Here is a 21,974-nt window from a genome sequence, read left to right on the forward strand (position 1 = left end):
CAAGCCATCCTTAGGAGATGCAGGATGACCTCTGTAAATCACAGCCTCCCACCACACCCAAATATTGCTGCCTGCAGAGAGCCAGCCCCAAGCTTTGCTCTCCCCAGGAAGCTTACAAATAGGATAAATCCAGGAAGAAGAGGGGATTTAGAGAAGGGATTTTGATAAGGTGAGAGAGGCTCATCTGATCTAGCTGGCAGCCTGCTCTAGAAGTAACTGGGAAATGGCATTTGTTTAGATTATGAGTATTTCAGGTTTTGGGGTTTTTTTTCTTCCCCTGTTCCTTTACCTGAGTGCCACTGTGGCACAACCTGCAGTTACAACTTCATCTAGAAATGTCACTTCTTGTTTTGGGGTGAGCATCAACAATTAAAAACAGATAACAAACAAAAACAGCTTCTCAGCAGTGGATTTATTTTCTATATATAAGCAGTGCTCAGGTGCTTTTCTATTTATGTTTTCATCAACCAAGTAGCAGAACACTCTAACCCTTACTTCTGATTAATTCTACTGCTTCTTGTTCTGGTAACATTTCTGTTAATTTCCTCTTTCTCTGATATTTTCAAGCCTTTGTTGAAATGTAAGCACAAGAACCAGAAAACTTAACCCAAATCTGTTTTAAAACCATTACAGGTGCTACCAAATTAATTTTATGTGTTTACCTTTTTTTTGTTTTTAAAGATGTTTTATATCTCAATGTTCATGAAATCTCATTGACTGTGAAATTTATTTTTGGCATTGAGAAAGAGTGGGTGAGATGATGGAAAATGGATGGTATATAAAACAGCAGGAGGATTTGGATCAAAAATAGTGTGGCCAGAAAGACCAGGGAAGTGACAATGTGGGGCTAGGTCACAGATTGGTCTCTATGATCCTGGAAGTCTTTTCCAACCTAAATGATTTTGTGATACTGCAATTATTTGATCAGTGGGCAAATAGGACTGTAAAGACTATATTTAGGACAAATAGGGCTATAACACAAATAGGACTATAAAAGACTATATTTACAACATAAATTGCTGATGAAAAAAGCATTAAGCAGGAAAAGGTGTTGAGCTGGCCTGCAGACATTCAGCAGAACCTCTGTCATGCAGACAGCTGGATACTGCAGATATTATTCAAACACAAATATTAGCAATGGCTGTAATTCAATATAAAACTGGATGAGAAATTGTAATTTTTCACTACTACTGAGCGTTTTCAGCTCAGATTAGAAGGGGTTATTAAAGATGGGCTTGCTGTGGGTCCAGATGAACCCTTGGGTTATCCTAACTCCAGGTACAGCTGGAACTGTGATGATGATGTTTGTTCTTACTGGGAAGAAAAAGAGAAAAACAACTTGTGAAAACAAAGCATAAGGTTGTGGCGGCTTCTAAGAATAATTTCATTACAGAAGTATGAAATTCTAACTGATTTTCAAGATTTTGATCAGAAAGAATTTTTTTTTGATCAATAATTCAGATTTTTTAGGGGAAAAAACAGCAATCCCCTACACCACTATGCAGTGGAGAGCAGGAAAATTGATCAGAAATATCCTTTAAAGGCTTCAAGGTGTCTAAGAAAGGCCAGAGGACTTTTGATCCTGAAGAAGAAGGAAAATGGACAGAAAAAACTTTCTCTTCCTTAAGTTTACTGTTCAGTTTTTATGGATAACATGGATACAACATTAACATCTTTCCTCTTTAATGTTTTTTGGAAACAAATAGTATCTGCTATTTCTTAATTTTTACAAAGTTACTCAGTTTGTATCAGTTTTAAGTTGCTTGGTAAATCAGGTAAAAGACAAGAAGAAAAGGAAAGTTCATCAAATTGAGCAGTCCTCTGCCCTAAGGAGAACAGAAGCTTCTGGAAATGTTAAAAAAAGCCCCAAAAAGCAACAACCAAACCAAATCAACCAAAAAAAAAAAAAAAATAAAAGGAAAAACCAAACAAAGCAAATAAAAAACTCCAACCAAACAAAAAACCCAACACCCAAACACGACAAAACCAACCCACCAACCAACCCATACCTCAACCAACAACCAAAAAAAACCCAACAAAAAATCACCACCACCAGATACCACAACAACAACAAAACAAAATGAAAAACCCAAACAAAAAAACTCAAATCAAAACAAAAAAAAAAAAAACAATAAAAGAAACAAACAGAGAACCAAAGAGGAGGGGGAAAATCCCTTTTCTTGAGACCTGATTGGTGACCTTTATATAGAGATTCCAGCAACTACTGGCCTCCCCCGAATTTTGGAGCTGCATGTGTAGTGAAGAGTGAAAATATTTTGGGAAACAGCTGGAAAAAACCTCACTGAGCCTTTCAGTCACTGAGGTTTGCATTAGTGATGGAAAAATGGCAGCAAAATTTACGTGCTCACTTCCTACTGGGAAAGATTGACCTAATTGCTGAGGAATTAATTATCCTGGAGTTGTAAGCTGGGATTTGATCCTGGCTAGACTCAGCTCTGGTGATTTCAGTGGATATCTACATTATAAAGTAGTGTGAGGGGGCATGAGGATAATTCTCAAGCCACAGGGTAGTACAGTAAAGGAAGCACAGCTAGTGAAAGGTAACATAAATGTGTATTTTATTGATTTATTCCAGGTCAGCAAGAGACAATAAGTTCAGTCAGTCACTTTTATACTTACAAAATGCATCTCACCTAAAGAGCTTTGTGTGTTACAGAGAATCAGTAAGAAGACAGATAAGTGAAGAAAACCCAGCCAAATATTGGCTGTTCATTTTTAGCAGACACTTTTCTCTGTCAGCTTACGTAGAATAGGGCATGTAAGTTTGTATATTTGTTTTTTTGTGTGTGGTTTTTTTTTAAATCTGCAGTGTGTCATTGTGTCCTTTTAATGCAGAGTCATGGATAAAATTCACTAGGTTAAAACATGGAATATTTATGAAGTGCAGCAATTTGCTCAATGGATGAATATTTCATGACTGATATTTTTTATGTCTGATTTCTTCAATGTACCTCCAACTTAGTCACAACAATCTTTGATGTAGAAAGAGCTTGCAGAGTGCTGTGTACAGTAATTAACATAGACTTTAAAATAGGTGGTTTAAGGTGAATTTTAATATTCCAGTGGATTTCATTAAGAGGAATATTTTCTGTGTGGTGAAATCATAAAAAAATTCCTGATGAAAAAAGGTCTTGGTGGGGGAAAAGTTAGTGTTGGGGATTAATTTCTGTCTTTTGCATTTGGTCTTTGTCTTTAATTTAAGCCCTTGTTAGATTTCAGCAACTCCACTGACTTAGTTAAGTCAGTATTTTATGTTAACATTAATAATGCTGTATAAAGTTGAGCAATTGACAATGCAGTAAAACTGCATCTGTTAGCATTTGGATCACCCAATTCTGAACCTGAACTTTTCCTTGCATGAATATTAACTGGAAAGTGCCATGGGGGCCATGCAAATTATTCATGAGAGCGTGCTAAATTCAGAAGGAATTTTTAACTTTAAAAACAAACACATATATTTGACCTGAAAACTTACAGAAAGCAGTGCAACCTAAAAAAAACCAGGAAAATATTTATGAAAATGTATTACTTTCATTTTAATTTTTTGAGACAGTGCTTATTGATGCCCAATTTTGAACTTTTTAAAAGTGCTCTAAAATGGTTGAACTTTTCTTTTTTTTCTCCTGAAAAGACTGAAGTTGAGTTGATGTACTACAAGTATGGACATTTTTTTGGTTGACCCAAATAAAAAGTTTTCCACTTCTACTTAATGTGTACTTTTTAAAATAGGTAGGTGTTGGGGAAAAAACCTAAAAAAAAACAGGAAAACAAACAACAAAAGATTATTTTTCAGGTTTTGTCCTGAACTGAGCAGTTGATGGAGAAGACAAGCTGGTAATTTATTTTATGTTAGTGTATTTAAAGGTAAGGAAAATCAGTCAAGTTCCAGCCCAGGTTTTTTGACCATGTGGAGTACCTGCTGGTCATTTTCCCAAATCTCCAGGATGACAAACTTAATGTGTTTATCCTTAATACTTGGGATGAAGACTATAGAAGAAAGGAAATCAATCCTTCAAATTTAGCATATTTCAATAACCATAACATCTCAGAATGGTTTGGATTGGAAGGGGCCTTAAAGCCCAATTAATTCCAGCCCTGCCATGGCAGGGACACCTCCCACTGCCCCAGTGTCCATCCTGGCCTTGGGCACTGCCAGGGATGCAGGGGCAGCCCCAGCTGCTCTGGGCACCCTGTGCCAGGGCCTGCCCACCCTGCCAGCCAGGAATTCTTTCCCAATATCCCATTTAACCCTGCCCTCTTCCAGTTTGAAGCCATTCCCCCTTGCCCAGCTCTCTCTGTACATGCCCCATTTCTTGATGCCTTTTTAGTGATTTTTTTTGGTTTTTTTTTTTTGACGAACACAAGACATTACTTGAACCCAGGAGCAAGGACAAAAAGTATTGATTCTCATTGTTCCGACCTGAAACGACCCCAGTTAAAATCATTTCCAGCATTTCCAGTGCCAAGGAGAACAGATTATAAAGGTGCTCCCTGTTTTTGTGACGGGCTGCGGCGGCGCGCGGTGAGACGGGAACGTGCGGAAGACTTCTCAACTCCATCCAACATCAGCTGGATTATTTCCTTCCAGCAGGGAGAAGTTCTGCCATCTGTTTGCAGAAACGAAGAGGGGAAAATCCAACACGAAGGGCAGAATTTTAGCACAGCACTCCAGAGCCTGGCAGCTCTTCTTATTTTTTTTTTTTTATTCCGAGTGGGAGGTGCTGGTTGGGAACGGTTTTGAATTGCAGCCACAAGAAAGGGTGCTAAGCACCCCTTGGAAACCCAAAAACCCTGCAGTGAAAATGAAAAAAATGTGCTCTGAGAAATGTATGGGGAAGTGGGTGAGACACGGAAAAATCCATACGCTCAGGATGAAATAAAAACATCTCAAAAAAACAAAAAAAAGGAGAGAAGAACTCAAAATCAATAGGCCTGACTCCTACACTAATGAAAAGTGAAGGGCATGGAGGAGCACCAGAGTGCTCACTGATGGCTGCTGTGAAAATGTTCCTTTCAGGGGTGAATTCAGAGAGGCTGGTAAAGTGTTGGCTTCCAGTCAACTGTTTTATTCACCAAGATAAGAGAAAAATCAGTCTAAATGATCTTCCCTTGTTCGTGAAAAAAGGCCTCAATTTCTAGTTATTTTCTGAAAAAAATTAAGAATTACATAGATGAAAAATTAAGAGGGAAAATGCAGCATTTCTGAGAAGAACAAAGGAAACTCACTGCAGGTGTATTTTTTTCCATTTCCTATCACAGTCCTTTTGCCTAGTTTGCACCTTGTAAAGCCATGCTCCTGTGAGAAATAGAGGAAAAAATAATCACCTTCTTTTACACTTGAGCATGTTTCTTATTTGGCATTCTTGTTTGTTGAAGTGAAGGTGTCAGCAAAGAAGTTTGTGTGTTCAGTAAAACTGGTGTAGGACACAGAAATTTGTTCAAAAAAATTGGCCAAAGTTTAAAGTAAGCTGCCTTGCCTGTCATATTTTAGGGCAGACCAATATATTATTTTTGAAGAGCTCTGGCTTCAGCATGGCCTCTGCAGATATCCTTTGACAAATTGATATATGACTAATTATTACTGCTTTTAACCCCAGATCTGTGGTAATAAATTTTTGAGATCTATATTAGGACAGTGTTTTATTCAAACTGGGTATTACTGACACCATTTTGCCACAGTCTACATCACACATATTTTTCAACATACATTTTTCAATGCTGAACAATAATGGATTCAGATAGGTATTTAATCTGGTTGTACTGGAGCTGAATATAAACCCAATATTGGCTGCAAAGTTTATAGGATCTTCTTTTCTTTCTGCTCAACCAGAAGAGTTAGAAGAGAGTACTTGTGGTTTTATTATTCCTGAAGCCGTAGGTTCCAGTCTCCAAATTCCACCTGAACTATGAAAATAGTGTTACTCATTTAAAAATATCTTTGCCTTTCCTCCACCAGGATTTGATTCTTGTCCCACACCTGTGCTTGTGCTGTTCAGCTTTATGGTGGAGCATTTTCTTTGTTCCTGAATTTACCACCAAAAAAACAATTAAAACCCACACTTTGAACCAAAGCTATGTGTCTCCCTGCATGGGACCCCTCCAACACCACACCTCTCATTTTATCTGCCATCTGCTCCTTTGAATTCTCCTCTTGGCACATTATGCAATTTGCAGTTCAGGTTTCCTGAGGTGGAGATCATGTTGTGTTATTAAAGCAGCATGCCAGTCAGGCTGGACACAGTAGTATAGACTTATTGTGAATAAATATAAGAAAAAAAACAGTAAATTCTTTTGTAGGGCCCATGATGGAGCCAGTTATTCCCACCAAGAACTGCATGCCCCTGGTCCCATACAATTTTATTCATTATGATGTATTTTCTATGAAACTGTGGCTATAGAGTCCTTTTCACCTAATTTCAAACTAAGGACTTTTAATACTGGTGGCTCAGTGTTTTAAGAGCTGTTGCCCAATCTTAATGGTTTTATGATAAAGTTGCTGTTGGCCTGCTGGTTTTTACACCTCCATTGGCCAGAAAGGAAGGCAGCACAATCTTTGCAACTGGCACTTAGGTAATTTGCCAAAACTCACAAAATATTTGGGAAAGCACTGAAAATTGCAGGATTCATATTTATCCTGAAATTTCAGGGTTTGACAGTCTCTGGGATTTCCTGTGTACTTATTTAACTTCCCAGTATGTGCTTCCACGAGGCAAAGTGGACAGTCTGGATGCAATTGCCTGGCAGCAGGCCAGCTGGTTGAAGATATTTTGGGGTTAAAAATGGCAACTACTGTGGCAGAAAACTCACAAATTAAGATCAGTGAATGATATTACAGGGCTGAATAGGGTTGGTGTTTATTTACCTTAGCTGCTATTTCCTCGTCTGTTTGGGGCAGGCATTTTTTATGGCCTTTTGAATCCTTTTTTATGCCTCTGGATGTTGTATATTGAATATTTTCAAGTGGTGTGGTACAGATAAAATACCACATGAAGAGACATAATCCAACCTCCTGTACCAGCCCAGAGCCAGCAAACATTCTGTGAACATCTGAGTGGGCTTTTATTGCATTTTTTGTTTCCTCCCCCAGGTGGGAGAATAGCCATAAAATAAAAAGTATTATCACCATTATGACTTTGCAGTGGGGTATGTGATGTTATTTTAAAACTCTGCATTCACATAAGAACAGGTAGTAAAATTTCCCTTAAAACACACAAAACAACCAAGTGAAACAGCTCCAGGCAAGTGACTGAAATATGAAAAGATGAAATTGTTTGGCGTGAAAGGCAAAGCTTTCTGTCTGTGACTGTGGGGATTTTCCAGGTAGATTTTTTTTGCATCCACCATAACAGATGCTAGCAGGTACCTACTTCTATAACTGTATTTTGCAGGCTTTTTTTTAGCATTTTATTTTAAGACTACTCATTTGGTTTCTGGAGAGTGGTCTTTGACACTTAAACAAGCACGTTGATTTGCAGCCTTATCCACTTTTACCTTTTTGAATACACTTATTTTTTTGGACACCAAAGTTCCAGGGGCACTTTTTCATTACATTTTCTGCTCTTCTGGAACCCTCATATTCTCAAATCTGCAGATGGCATCGTGTGGATGTGTGTGTAAAACTCAGGCCACAGCAGGCTACTCCTGGTTCCAGAATTACAATTCTCAGTACTGCTATGCCTTTGGCAGCACTGGAATCCTTGGCAAGAAGTGGAGCTTACTAAGAACTCAAGAATTGCTTTAAAACTTAATTTCTTTACACTGTTTTCCATAAGATCATCCTGACAAATACCAGGGCACTCCTCCCTTGTTCTAGAGAGGTGTAAATGTGAAGGCACATTAAAAAAAAAGGTCATTATCTAATCTTGTCTTCTACAAAATGTAGCATTTCACCTAAATAAATTTTTTATTTGATATTTAAACATATTCTCATTCAGCACTGATGTCCTGGTGATTGGTAAAAGAGGAAGACCAGTGAGAATGGATTAGCTGCCTTAACTGGCATTTCAAGACACTAGTATTCTAGATTTTAATAATACATGGCATTTTGCTCAGACACCCACCTTTTTATTAGAATTCATTTTTCTTGAAATAAAACAATGAAGAAAGAATAAGTTTTTTCATAGATTTTAAGTTCCTAAATCAATGGAAACCTATGGAAAGTGATACATCTTCTCTACTAAGTGCCAAGGGCCATTTTTGGGGTTTCTTAATTAATATATTTGTTTTCCATCGAACATATGTCAGCCAAGCAGAGTTTCATTAGCTCATGGAGAGTTATCTCTGCCATGCACTGGTGAGGGGCCTGGCACACTCCTTCTGGCTTGGTTTTTGTTCCTTTCTGTTTGTTCTGTTGTTCCTTTTTTATCTGTTTCTTTGCGGCGTTTCTTGCGGTTATTCGGGGGTTTGTTATGTTTTTGGGTTTGTTTTCTTTTTCCCTTTTTCTCACGAATGAGTGCAAAAACAGCTTGGCCAGCTGAAGCAGGAAGGAAGCAAATGCTGCTCCAAGGGCCTGTGGATGCTGAGTTCTGTCAGATGTGGCGGGAGGGAAGGGACAGGATTCTCAGGCACGTGTTTTCAGTGGAACATCTGTAGCATTAAAATCACATTCCTAATGACTACAGCTGAGATTTTGGGAAGTCAGTCAGTCTTCCTTGCACACAGGTCCTCTGAGACCCCTGAGATTTGATGCTGAGCAGACTATAATTTAGTTTTGATGCTGCATTCAGAAAAATGTTATTTTCTCTTGGAGGTTACTCTTCCTTTAGATAATTTTGTGGCCCTCTTGTACAGATTTTCCACAGGGATAATTCCATATTTATCCAAGTTTATTCCTTTGTATATGAGTCTAACATTTTATTTGAATGTTAAAAAACCACATCACATTAATATAAACCTAACACAAGCTTTAATATAATGCAAAACTACTGTAATGTGTCATAAGATATAACATAGCATAGCAGGCTCTTACTGGATCTGCCGAAACCAAGATATTCATGCTTCAAAATTCAGATTTTTTTTTTCATGGACCTGTCAAGGTTTCTGCCATTGTAACAGAAATAATCAGGAGTCTGGCAGAGATATTCAGATACTATCCAAGCATTACCTTTCTGCATTATCTCTCTTAAGCTAATGTTGGATGACATGTCACCTGGTACAGGCTTTCCAAACCTGCCCGTGCCTGCTTGATTTTTTTTTGTATCCCATTTATGTCATGCAGCATTATTCACCTCTAAGAAAAACAAAATTAAGTTTTCCCAAGTGAACATCAGAGTTTTTCTGAAGATAAAATCCAACATCTCTCCTGCTATATATCTTATTATATTTTGTCAATGATGCATTAAAAGGGGGAGAAATGCATTGTGAAAAATGCTTTCAAGCTGTGGAGCAATTTACAGCTGAAGATCTTGCAGTGCTGTCATAAGACCATGACTTGGGGATGTCTGTGACTTTTTTGGGGGCTTTTTTTTGTTTTTTTGTAAAATTTCTGGCTCCTCTGTGGGAGTCAGGAGGAGGACACCAGGCTGATGGGGACCCACCACCCACAGCAGTGAGTCACCAGCTTCTGCCAGCCCAGCTGAGCAAGGCAACTCCATCTCACCCCATCTCCACTGCTCTGAAACAAGCAAAGAGTAAATTACAGATAATTACCCTGGGGATGAGTCACTATATAAATAGATTTTTAAAATAACTTAGTGTTTTAAATCACTGCTGATGGGAAAAAAGAAAAAAAGGTGGCGTCGTGTAGGAATTTTTTGGTGTGGTAATTTAGTGCATTTCCTTAAGAAGGGGAAAGCAGAGTGCTGATATTGCATTTGAGCTGGTATGATAAAGCAAAAGTAGGTATATTCCTTGAGTACTCAAGATCTTACAGAAGGCTGTTTTTTTAAACATGGTTTATTAATCTAAAGGGAGGTAAAAATATCCTGTCACAAAAAGCAAGAGATTAAGTTAATTTAATTTTTTCTAGAAGTCTGTACGAATTGTGAATGGTTTCAGAACTGCATTTTCACCTCCATTTTTAATACTCATCTTTAATTTCTGTCTAGGATTAAGAAATGCAGCATTGACAAGTAGAATTAGTCTTTTTACAGAAGCAGTTCTCACTAACTCTAACTGAGACACAAAAAGAACACAGTCTATTCCTGGATGAGCTTAGACCAGCAATCAAACAGCCCAAAATTAATTAAATAAACAGAAAAGTAACATTATTGGCATAGCCATTTTGGCATCTGAGTGATTTTACTCAGCTGAGATTCAGCTATCCTGTTTTATTTAGATGTGTACCTAAGTGCAGAGTGGTCCCTCTGAAACAACCATCAGAGCAGCAACAGAATCCAGCTTTGAATTGCTAATGCTGCTATTCATCCTGATAATTAAGTCTCAGAATATTATTCAAATAGCAGTCTGAAGGAAACGGTTTCTGGAATAAATATTCCTTGTGTAATTGGACAATTTTGTTTAACCAGGTTTAAAGCAGACTCTCCAGTACTCTGAATTATTTTTCATTCAAGCAGCAGCAGAGCTGGAAGCTAACATGGATTTGGGGCATTTGTAAAATTTTGACTTCCTGCTTTCATGTTCTGTTCTGTCTGTGTAGTTGTCTCTTCCACTGGTACCCTGTGAAATTGCAACCTACTTTATTGACTTAATTTTTAGTTTGTTTATTTACTTCAGAGTCTGTTTTTCTAGGATTTAAATATTACAAATACTCTGGTTTGGGGGCTTCTTGTCTTGTTCTTTTTGTGGGGTTTGGGGGAGAGGGGTTCTTTGGCCTTTTTTTTGATTGGCTGGTTGCTTTCTTTGCTTTTTGGGGGTCTTTGTGTGTGTTTATAATCAGCTTTCATATCGTTAAATTAATGATTCAGATGATTAGTTCAAGTTAAAAAGAGTAGCATGGTATTTTCCTTCTATTCTTTCATTACCTTGAAATCCTCTACTGCCACAAACACATTTTATTTAAATTTTGCTAAAGTAGTTCAAAAACATGTTAAAGCTTGATGTGATCTTTACATACGTACGCTGCATAATGGATTAATCTATTTTCAAAATATGCTTTCAAAATTTAAATAAGGAGTTACAGAAGGCAAGGCTCTGCTAAGTGCCATGTTTAGGCCATTTTAAATTATGTCTGACATAATGTTATGGCTTTTTTTCCATGTAGCCTTCTTCAGGGTTTATCTGGATGCCAAACTTTAGAAATAAAAATCACCTGTTTACCTCCAACCACTGTGGTTAGAGACAAGATAGCTGGCTGGTGCTTGAGAGAGTAATTAATTATTTCCTCTCTATTAGATTTGACAGTCCCCAAAAGGACACCATGCTACTCTGCAATTAGGAATAACTGATGTGTCCAGCACTGGTTGTCACACACAGTTGCATACAGAATATTGTGCTGAATTAACCAAGGTTTATGGCCTCTCTCAATTGCACTTGGTGTCTGTTGACAATTCTTTTGCCTGCTCCTCTCCTAGTTTCTCCCAGCATAAAACACAGGGTGATAGCAAATAAAATAAAAAAAAAAAAAAGTCAATTTACCAAGCATAGTGGTGGTCTTTGAGGAAATGCTTGAAATTTTTAGCCATGCCACGTGCAGGTTCTGTCAGGGTGCATCAAGGCCTGCCATGGATGAAGGAGTGTTGTCTGAGCTGGTTCTGTAAGAAATCAAAACAGGAGGACCTTCCATTCCAACTGGCAGCAGGCAATCGCTAAAAGGGAAAAAGCAAAAGTATGGATACACGTGTTTAATATCTCAAGAGTGCCTCTATATCACATTTATGGAGAGTTCTCTCACTTCGGGGTCCTTTTCACAGTATCCAAGTGAGAAACACTTGAATTCAGCTTTTACTGTCATCCAAAAGTTTTTCAAGGCTGTGAAGAGACCGTTTTTGTGATGCATGTGTATATAAACCAGACTGACTAAAAGAAGAGAAAGAATTAGGTCACTGATGTACTTTTAAAGTTCACTTTTGCTGGGAATATGTCTGTTTCCTTCTTTTGAATGTCAGGGTAATAGATAGTCCAGAGCCATCAGTGCTTTTTGATGGTAACTTAAGGCAATTTAATGGTTATCCGTCAACAAAAGGGAGAGGTGAAGACAGGATTTTTATTGCTTTTCCCAGAAAAATAAACATCTGGAATGGGGAGCCCAGTTACTGTGGGCCTGACAAACAGACAGACACACACAGCCCAACCCAAAACTGCCACTTTTTCTCCCTAACTGCCCAATTTCAGAATCAGCAATTCCCACCAGGCTGGGAAGCAGCTGACTGGAACAGAAGGGGTGGAGGGTTATGAGAATAAAGGTTTTTATTATATCTAATTGTTTTTATGTTAAGAAAATGGAAATAATACAACCATTAGCATTACATGGATTTCTTCATTTGTATTTTTTTTTCTCTTTTTCTCTCCCTTTCCCTTCCTTCCTCTTCCCATTCCCTGTCCCTGCCTCCCTCCCCACTCCTGACACCTTTTTGCACAGCCTCCATTGAAGAGGACCCAACTTCAGCAGGTATGAATTATTTACACTACATCTGCATTGTGGCAACCATTTCTTGAGAGCTGCCTTTACTAAAATCATTGTAGCCTGTTTCATTTTGTGTGTAACTCGGAAAATATCACAGTTGGGATCTGTCTGTTCCCCCTTCTTTTTTTTCTCCTTCTCCTCAACTTGGAGTCAGCAGGAAACACAATCCTCCTGTAGCATTTAAAAATATCAATGCCATGTTCCTTCCTTCTTCCATGCTTAAGCTGGCACGTCAAGCTTCAGGTAACAGAATGATTCAATCAGGAGTTGAAGAAAAACAAAAAATCACTGCTTGTTTAAAAAATGTTAGATTTTTCTCTTGTCTTTATGCTGGCAAAACTCAGTCACCTGGATGATGCCCCAAAACTGACATCCTTTAAAAACCTGTGAACAAGCAGTGAAGGAAGGGAAAAGAAAGGCAGCAGATGCAGAAGCATCGTGCTCAAAGAAAACATTCTCCAAACGATGGCTGGGGTATCTGCTTGCAGAACTTTTATTTCCATTGACAAGCTGCCAAGCAGCGAGAATGGTTACCATCACAGTCATAAAAATTAGTTTAGGAGCTCCCAGAGAGACACAAACGCATCGTGTTTATTTTATTGTGAAGATTAACTATTTCTAATTAATTGGCAATCCATTAGCTGGGGAGTATTTAAAGAAAAAAGAAGACAGTGTACCAGAGAAGAATGCCACTGAGCAGCCTAACATATTTGAAATGGCACTGAGTTGTACAAACTCAGCGAGCTAAAACATCAAATAAATGGGGAATCACTTTATAGTGGCTTGTTAAAAGAAGGAAAGGCCTCCAGAGGAGCAGAAGAGAAAAGGTGAGGAAAGTGAATGAAGAGAGGAAGATGGCAAGGAAGGATTGAACACTGTTTACAATGCTAACCTACAACTTGGGAGCAATATAAGTAATTAGGATACAGCAGAGAATAATAAATGAAAGGACAGAGAACAAAGCCAAGAGCAGAATGTGAGAGAGGGAGAGTAGTTAAGACTAGAACTGAATACAGAAAGAAGCAAAAGGGAGCTTTAAACATGAATTTAGTAGCAAAATGAGCTGGAAGGAGGACTGAAATGAGAAATAACACTGAAAAAGAGAGAAAAAAGAGGAATTTGGGGACAAAATGTAGGGTATTTACACACCCCCATGGGCTATGCATTCTAATTACTAAATATCAACTTTCAACTCTTCATTTCTTGAGAGATCTGTCAGTCTTGGAGTTTTCATGGAAAGTGCCATAGCAGAAACCTACTGCAGCCATTCAACAGAAACATTAGAAAAGGATGGGTTTTTTGACTTAGAACAAAACCCCCAGCCTTTTTACCTTTAGGGAAATAGTTTAAATAGACACATTTTTTAGAGCATCTCCCAAAGACATGGCCTCCCTCTTTGAACACCACTTTGTTTCTGACCCCTAACTGTGACCTGGCCAAGCTCCCCAGGCACATCAGCTGAAAATGTTCAGGTGGAGGGAAGTGAAATTTATAACCCAGCCATATGGGCTGCCCTACAGATATGATTTATACTAAGAGAAAAATCCATGTATAAAGTGCACTATAGCATTAATTTCTATCTTAAAATTTTAGAAGCAATGCTAGCTCTTCAGAGGCTCCATAATTTATGATTCCTATTGATTTTGCTGTAAGATAGGACCAGATGTTGCTATTTTGAAAGTAACAGGTTAGTTCTGCACTCTTACAGGATTGTTTTAATGCAACTTATTTCTCAGATTGCCCCTTGTAAAACTGTGGATTCTGCTCAGAGCAGATTGCCCTCCCTCAGGGTAGGAATGCAGCCATGCAGTTTGGAAGCTGCAGGGCTGCAGAAACATAAATAGAAACTGCATTCAAAACCTCATGCACTCACCTAGAGCCTTTCAATGGCATCTGCCTGGTAGAGGCAGTTTTATACAATACCAGACTTTGCTCTTTTCCACAAAAAAGTGCAGCAAGTTTCCTCCAGTTAATGAAATTTATCTAATCATTATCTAATCATGATCAATACACACAGTATTTTTCCAACAAATGCCTCCACTTATGAAGCAACATGAGGTAGGGTAAATTGCATCTAATATATTTATGAAGACTTTAAAAATGACTTTGACATTTTATGAAAATTACAAACTGTTAATTGACCTGTGATCAGGACCAAAACTAAAATTTCCTTTCCTGTTTAATCAAAGGGATGAAACACTGCTATTTCCCATACTCTGCTTTTTGGGATAGGGTCTACCTGCTCTGACAATGCCAACTGTGAGGAATCTTGTAGAAGCAAAGTTATACAATTTAAATTTACTTTGAGCGTTGTAACCAGCAAGTTGAAGATTAATAATCCTGTAATAGTAAGTACCCTGTAGTTATCTCCCTACAGAAATTATATTTCACTGGAGTTCCTTGAATTTCAGAGTGCTTCAGACTAATTATGAACTCCAATTATAACATGATGTTTTTCACCCAAGTTGCTTTACAGGGAAAGATAAACTTTGAAGTTTTTCCAGGTACTCCTCACAGTCTCAACAAAGTTTTCCTTAGCAATGCATTATTCCATTGAGCATTATTCCCGATAAGCATTATTCCAGATCTCTTTTTTTCTTTCCAGGTAAATACCTATGATTTTATGTCCTTGTGGAAATCTAAACTCTATTTTGAGTTACTTCGCCATATTTCCTAATTTGTTTTGACTTAAAATCAAATCTAAAAATATAATTTAATTAAATAATTATTTAATAAAACTAGGAAAATTCTTTCTTTTCCATGTGTTTTTATCCCATCCATACGTGACATGAGTCTTTGAAAGCTGTTTGTTGAGCCAGGAGGAGATTCCTTTGATGACAACTATTTTTCAAAGCCTAATGTAGCAAGAAACTCCTGCTGGATGTCCTGCTGTTTGAAGCTTTTCATCCCAAAAATGTTTCCCCACGGTTTTATGGATTCCCCCCCACGTCTCCTCAAGGATCCTGGTGTAGTTTCTACAATTATTAAAGAGTAATTCTTCCAACACCTGATGAGACAGAGCACAGCAGTTTGTTCACTTGTCTCTACACAGTGATTTTGACTGAGGTAATAAATACATCTCCTTTGAGATCATCACTTAACTGGAGCCATTCCTTGCCTCTGCCACTGATTTTTTTTTTAAGTTTTTTTTTTTTTTATTTTTTAATCATAATGCTTTAGGAAACGTGGCATTTTTGTCTTTGCCTTCCATCTATATAAGATATGCAAACACATTTGGAGTTTCACGGTAACAAAAGCTCTTTTACAGGGTGAGTTTTGTTATTGTTTTAATTAAGTTTAAGTGTTTTAGATATTAAAGATTCACTACGTGACAAGGCCTCCTTCTTCAAAGACATTACTAAAAAATAACCCCTTCAACAACCTTGTGGCAGAGTGTGTAAGCTGCATTGAATATTTGTGTATCTAAGGAAAATTATACTACCCTTCCAAAATTCCATGTGAGATCTAACCTGTTCTCTCCTTATTTAGATTTTTGACTTACATAACAGTTATGTTTTTCTGAAAGAAGTAAATAACATACGGGGAAAAGAAAATCACTTTTGAGAAAGAATAAAAATTCAAAATTTCTCATTAAATGAGCTATCAAATTCTATATATCAAATATATAGAATTAAGTTTATTTCATTAAAGGAAATTAATGACATTGTAGAAAAGAACTACAATGGAAGAGCAAGTTCCATTACAATGGAATTACAAGTTGCAGGATGAAAGTTGTACTAGACATAATATTTACAGTTGCCAAAAGGCCATGAGAAATAGAGATCTAAAACTATTAACAATTTACCCTTAATTGCTTACTCATTATCCTTACTCTAGGAGCATGGTATTAAGCAATACCTGAAACCTAAATTCCAGAATAAAAATCAAAACACAAGTTACAAATGCTTTGTTTTGGTTCTGCTAGGAGAACTCCAGGTTTCTCTGGTGCTTGCTTTCTTCCCTGGATCTCCTGTGTTTAATAACCTTTTTAAAGAGGGATACCAAAACATATTGCCTTGGTGTTTGTGTTTTTAGTCACAGAATTTAAACAAAAATGGTTTGTAGAAAGAAAATAGATTTCAAAAGATGAAAAATTAAAGGTAATATGAATTATTTCAGTCAACAGATATTTCAGAGCTGACTTGCTTGGCACAGCCTTGATGACTCTTAGGAGAGTATTTCTGTGCAATTATTGGATCCTCAGAAATGAAATTGTTTATGAGACATGAAGAGTTTAAAAATAACCCAAGCAACAGAATAGAACTTATACTATAAAAATGTTGTAAAATAATTTGGTTTGTGTATCTAAATATCCTTGCAATTAAAAATTCACTGAATTGTCATTTTTATAGATTTAAAACACTAGACGTATTATTATTAAAATCCCATGTAGCAGTTTAATATTGCTTTGATATTCAGAATATCAAATTTCCATGGTTTTGATTTTTCATAACAATATAAAGTGGAAGGTAGGAGGTTTCCATTTGCCACCAACCTTAAACAGATTTATATTAGATAGTTTAAAATAATTTTAATTTAGGCAGATTTAGATGGGATCCTGGCAGTGAGGAATTGTTCCTGGCAGGGTGGGCAGGCCCTGGCACAGGGTGCCCAGAGCAGCTGGGGCTGCCCCTGCATCCCTGGAGTGCCCAGGGCCAGGATGGACACTGGGACAGTGGGAGGTGACCCTGCCATGGCAGGGCTGGCACTGGATGGGCTTTAAGGTCCCTCCCAACCAAAACCATTCTATAATTCTATAATTCAAATATTACATAGGTCTTTTCTCGAACAGGTGAATATTTATTACCTTGAAAAGGTAATATTGATTTTTGGTACTTGATATTTATTACCTTGAACAGGTATTCAGCTTTTCCTTTTCTTTCCTTGGTTCATGTCATAAAATTCTTTTGCCATTTGGTGCTGCCCTGCTCATCAAAGAGCAGGTGAGATCCATTTGGTCAAAGTTCTGGGCACTTTGTGTCCTTGGTTCTCAGGGAATGAGGCTAAGAATTGAAATGAAAAACATTTGAAATCATACTGGCATTAGTATTTACATGAAAATTATCCTTATATCCTTATATAATAACTATACCACGTCTTTGTCCTTAAAATACTTAACTGATGTGGGTTTGAAATTGGATTTCACAAAGGGTCTCTCTTCTCTATGAAAATAATGTCCAGAGAGGCATTATTAAGAGGCATTAATAAGAGGATTTTATAAATTGGGGAAAAAAAAAAAAAGAAAGGAGAAACAGGAAAAAAAAAAAAAAAGGAAAAACCTGCCCTCTTCAATGGTTACTATGATGAATTTCGGACCTGGATGATCTTTTCAGTCCCTTCCAACCCAAACCATTTTATGATTCCATGATGATCAGAAAAGAGAAGCCAAACCAGATTTTTCTCTCTCTCTCTTTTTTTCTTTGCTTTTTTTTTTTTTCTTTTTTTTTAAGGTATTGAAATGAAACTTTAAAAATGAAAGCATGACATTTTAATCTGCTTTCTGTGTCACCCTCAAAGCATCAAGGATGTGTCTGGTCAAGTCTCAAGGACTTCAGTTTCCTGCCCATTGCACAGCAGGATCTGGAGCTGTGGTTTTGTGACAGCTCCCAGGCTGTCTTTGGGGCCACAGTGATTTTGCTGTGGTGTGCAAAGCTCTTCCATTTCACACATTTCAAAGAGGGAAATCATCTCTTGGAATTATTCTAAGGGAAAGGATTTGCCATTCCCCCCGGGACTGTACCACAGATTTACTGTCTTGCTGAACTTGGTTTACGCATTTGTAGCAATTCCTTTTCCTTTTTTCTTCTCCAACTGCACATTTTATTTTTTTTCCCCCAGTGCCTGGAGCTAGCTTGCTAATTACTTTTCCATCTATTCCAAGCAAAATATAGACTAAATCAGAAAATTATGTAAAGGTCATATTGAACCCCATTCTGATGGAAATGAGGCTTATGCAGTAAAAATAGTCCTAGATGCCAGGTGGCACTGAAGGCTATTGGAGCAGCCTCTCACATTTAAAAGCTGGAAATCTTGCTTAGGTCAGGAATGAAAATTAATTAGTATTTTTAGCCTATCCCTTAGTGACTGTCCATCCACATATCATAAAAATAACACGATTTGGCAAAAGGGTTTGCGTCTTTTCAAGATTGACAAAAAAGTGAGCTAGGAGTTTATATCAGCCTGCAGTGCTGGCAGGTGCCTGAGAAACTCAGGCATGGGCATTTTCCTAGAATCTGCACAGTTTCAGAGAGTGCTATTTGCCATGGTTATGCAATATTCATCCCAGTGTACAAATCAAGTGGGAGATCATATAGCATCCCCTCAACCAGGTACTGATTTCTGTAATGAACTTTTCCTTCCTTGCTTTTCCCTTTCTTACCTGACTTTTGAGGCAGAAGCTTTCCAAGATGAAGCTTTTCATGCCAGGCATCTGCCTCAGACTGATCAAGGCTAGGTTGGATGGAGGTCCCAACCCAAATTCTATGATTCCATGAGGTCTGTGTCAACAAGGTAGTTTTACACAGGTGCAGCTGCTCCCATCTGGGAAGCAGTGTTCCCCAAAAAGAGATTTTTGCAGGTGTCTAGTCCTTGACAGGACAGATGAAAAGAGCAGGACTAGCTCTAGCTCTGGGCAGCTAAAATAAGTGAATAATAAACATCCAAATATTATTATTTTGTATTTATTTCTTCATCCTCTGAAGATGAGGAAGGAATGAGAAGATGAACAAGGTACTGTTCTGGTTGCTGCAGGGATCTCAGTGGACCATGTTGCTCCTTGAATCCTCCGTACTCCTGACAAGTAGAGTTGAAACACAGGAGAATTGTAGAAAAAGAACATCTTTTTTGGGGGAGACATGATGTTTTGGAAGTGAACCACTTCATTGGACGTGGCACTGAGTGCTCTGCTTGGTCTGACAAGTTGGGATTGGTCACAGGTCGTACTCCTGTGACCTGCAGGTTTTTCCCAAGCCCAGTGATTCTGGGATTCTGTGAAAAGGCTAAACATGACAGAGTTGAAAAAACCCTTTGCTGCTAGGAAGGATTTTCATCTGACAAGTGCTGAAAACCGAGAGGAGAAATTCTTGGGGAAGGAAGATGACAGGCAAAAGAAAACAGGATTAATGAGTTGAGCATGGGCACAGAGGGAGTGGGTCTGAATGCAGGGATGCAGAGAGAACGGCAGCAGTGGGGCTGGCTGCTGTTAACAGCAAGGGTTGTTTCCTTCACACATTTCTGATTCCTCCTGCAGCACGCCCTGCTCTCCCTACTGCCTGTGCTGGCCCTGCACAGCTCTGTGTGCAGCTACATCAGGGGGCTGCTCCAGCTGAAAGCCAAAATGCTCAGCCAAAATGCAGTTTTCCTGGTGGAGTCAGTCTTCACTTGGTTCAGCTCCTTGATCTCTCCTGCCATGCCAAGGCATGCGTGCTGGCAAAAGGAAGGGGAATGTGGTGGGAATGTGCATTGAAAGTTGGAGTGAAGATGAAGAAATAGTCTTCTCTGGTCAGATAGTGGGATTATGTTCCACTAAAGATTCCCATCTTACCATTAGATATGTGGAAAAGTGAAATAAAAATAAGTAAATACTAATGAAAGCAAACCAAGCAGAATTAGTGATTGGTTGAGGATTCAGCAGCAGGTTAACAAGCCTGATGAAAAGGACTCTAATCAAAAAATAGCATCACAAGGAGGCTTACTTCATGCTTATTTTGGGTTTAAACAGCCTTATGACCATCTTTAAAGCACTGGATTGACTATAGAAACATAAAGAATACTGAGGAAGGAATTTAACTCCTTTACAGTGTAAATTTAAATGATTTTTAGTTGCCAAGGTTTTGTACTGCACATCAATTCAGAAGGCAAAAAACATATTGAATAACGACCCATTTGTAGAAAAGCTGTTCCTGTCCAATAAAAGAAAACTATTAATTAAAATAAATATAAACATAATTAAAAATTATTAATTCTTACTACCACATCTTTTCAATAATTAATATTTTATTACATCAGAGTGTTAAAAAAGCTGAGCTTAGGCAGATTAGATGGCTGCTAAAGAAAGCATGGAGGAAGTCCCAAGGAAAGCTCTGGCAGGTGGCAAAGCACAGATAGCGTGGCTGAACTGAGAGAATTTGGTACTTCTGTTAAATTCAGCCTCCTTTGAGGCTGATTATATAATCAGGATCTTGTATTTTGAGATCTTTAGGTCTGTCATAGCTTGAACAGAAAGAAAAAATGTTGAAGGAAGATTTGGCCATATTATTTTAAAAAACAGTGAAATGTTGCTTATTGCTAACATTGGGCAAGACTAAACAGCCCTCTTTAAACTGTATCACTGAAACAACCTAAGAGGTTAAATTCAGATGCATTTCTTATCATAGAGAGAATATAAATTGCTCTAGGTGCACGGAAATATCAAGCAAAGGCTTGAATGAGCTCACTCAGACAGGACTATGGGGATTTCTGCACATATACAGCAACTTCTTAGATGATTTCTTGCAGTAACAAATATGTGCCACTTCATTCACATCATTTTTACCCATATATTGACTTTCCATATGGCAATCACTCTTTGCAAGAGGCAAGGCCTTCCTGTTTTCTTTTGTCTTAGAAATGGAATAGATTCTCTTTTTATTGTATATTATTTTGAAGTTTTACTAATGCAATTAAATGTACTTTGCTTTTTTCTACTGGAAATCTTTTAGATAAACTGTATTTTGCCTGACAGCATGAATGTCCTTTATTAGGCTTAACAAAAGCCTAATAATATGATATGTGGCATTCAGCTACCTGTATATTGAGTAATCATATATATACATTTGTAGTAGTTAAAAAGAATACTTTGGAACAACTATTTTTGCATATTTTTCTCTTCTATTTTTTTTCTTTTGTCTGCAGTAGTCTTTCTTACAAATAAATGCCATGTGACTTCAAAACAAAATTGTGGCAAAACCATTTACATACCATCCACAGTACTCTAAAGCAATAAAATGCTTAATTGTCAGAGTGACTGAAGATTTGTAAAAGACCAAAAGATTTCCCAGTCCAGTTCTTATTCCAGACACAACTTCCACTGGCTGCCATGGGAGTTGTGGCTGTGTGGCAACTGTTTGGATAAAAATAACAATTATGAAATTGTAATATGCTCCAATTATAACACAGTTGTAATTTTAATTGTAAAATGCTCCCATGAATGTCCAGTTTTCTATTATTAAATACATGCTAGCCTGAAATCTGCCTTTATACACTTTGGAAGTTATTTGTGTCAAATAACCTGAGAAATGCCTTGGAATTCCTGAAGTTTTACTGGAATAGCTGCAATAGCTACAAGGAGGAAGGCACAGCCCAAGAACAAAAAGGTCTGGGTATAGATTTATGTATTCAATTTTCCTGCAGCACTGTGTTTTAACAAAGCATGAATTAACACTCCACAGTA

The 21,974-nt window shown here is 37.7% G+C and overlaps 1 protein-coding gene across 1 annotated transcript in view; it reads left to right on the forward strand.

Moving 5' to 3' along the window:
* Window positions 1-21,974, forward strand: part of EDIL3 (EGF like repeats and discoidin domains 3) — a gene marked incomplete at both ends in the record, with an annotated part of 230,782 nt that overhangs the window by 83,852 nt on the left and 124,956 nt on the right. Inside the window, one exon of the mRNA XM_084224587.1 lies at window positions 12,500-12,529. Within this exon, the coding sequence (XP_084080713.1) occupies window positions 12,500-12,529 (30 nt within the window). The remainder of the gene's footprint in view (window positions 1-12,499; window positions 12,530-21,974) is intronic.

This window comes from Fringilla coelebs, assembly GCF_963513975.1.
Source record: "Fringilla coelebs genome assembly, chromosome: Z".
Taxonomy (NCBI): domain Eukaryota; kingdom Metazoa; phylum Chordata; class Aves; order Passeriformes; family Fringillidae; genus Fringilla; species Fringilla coelebs.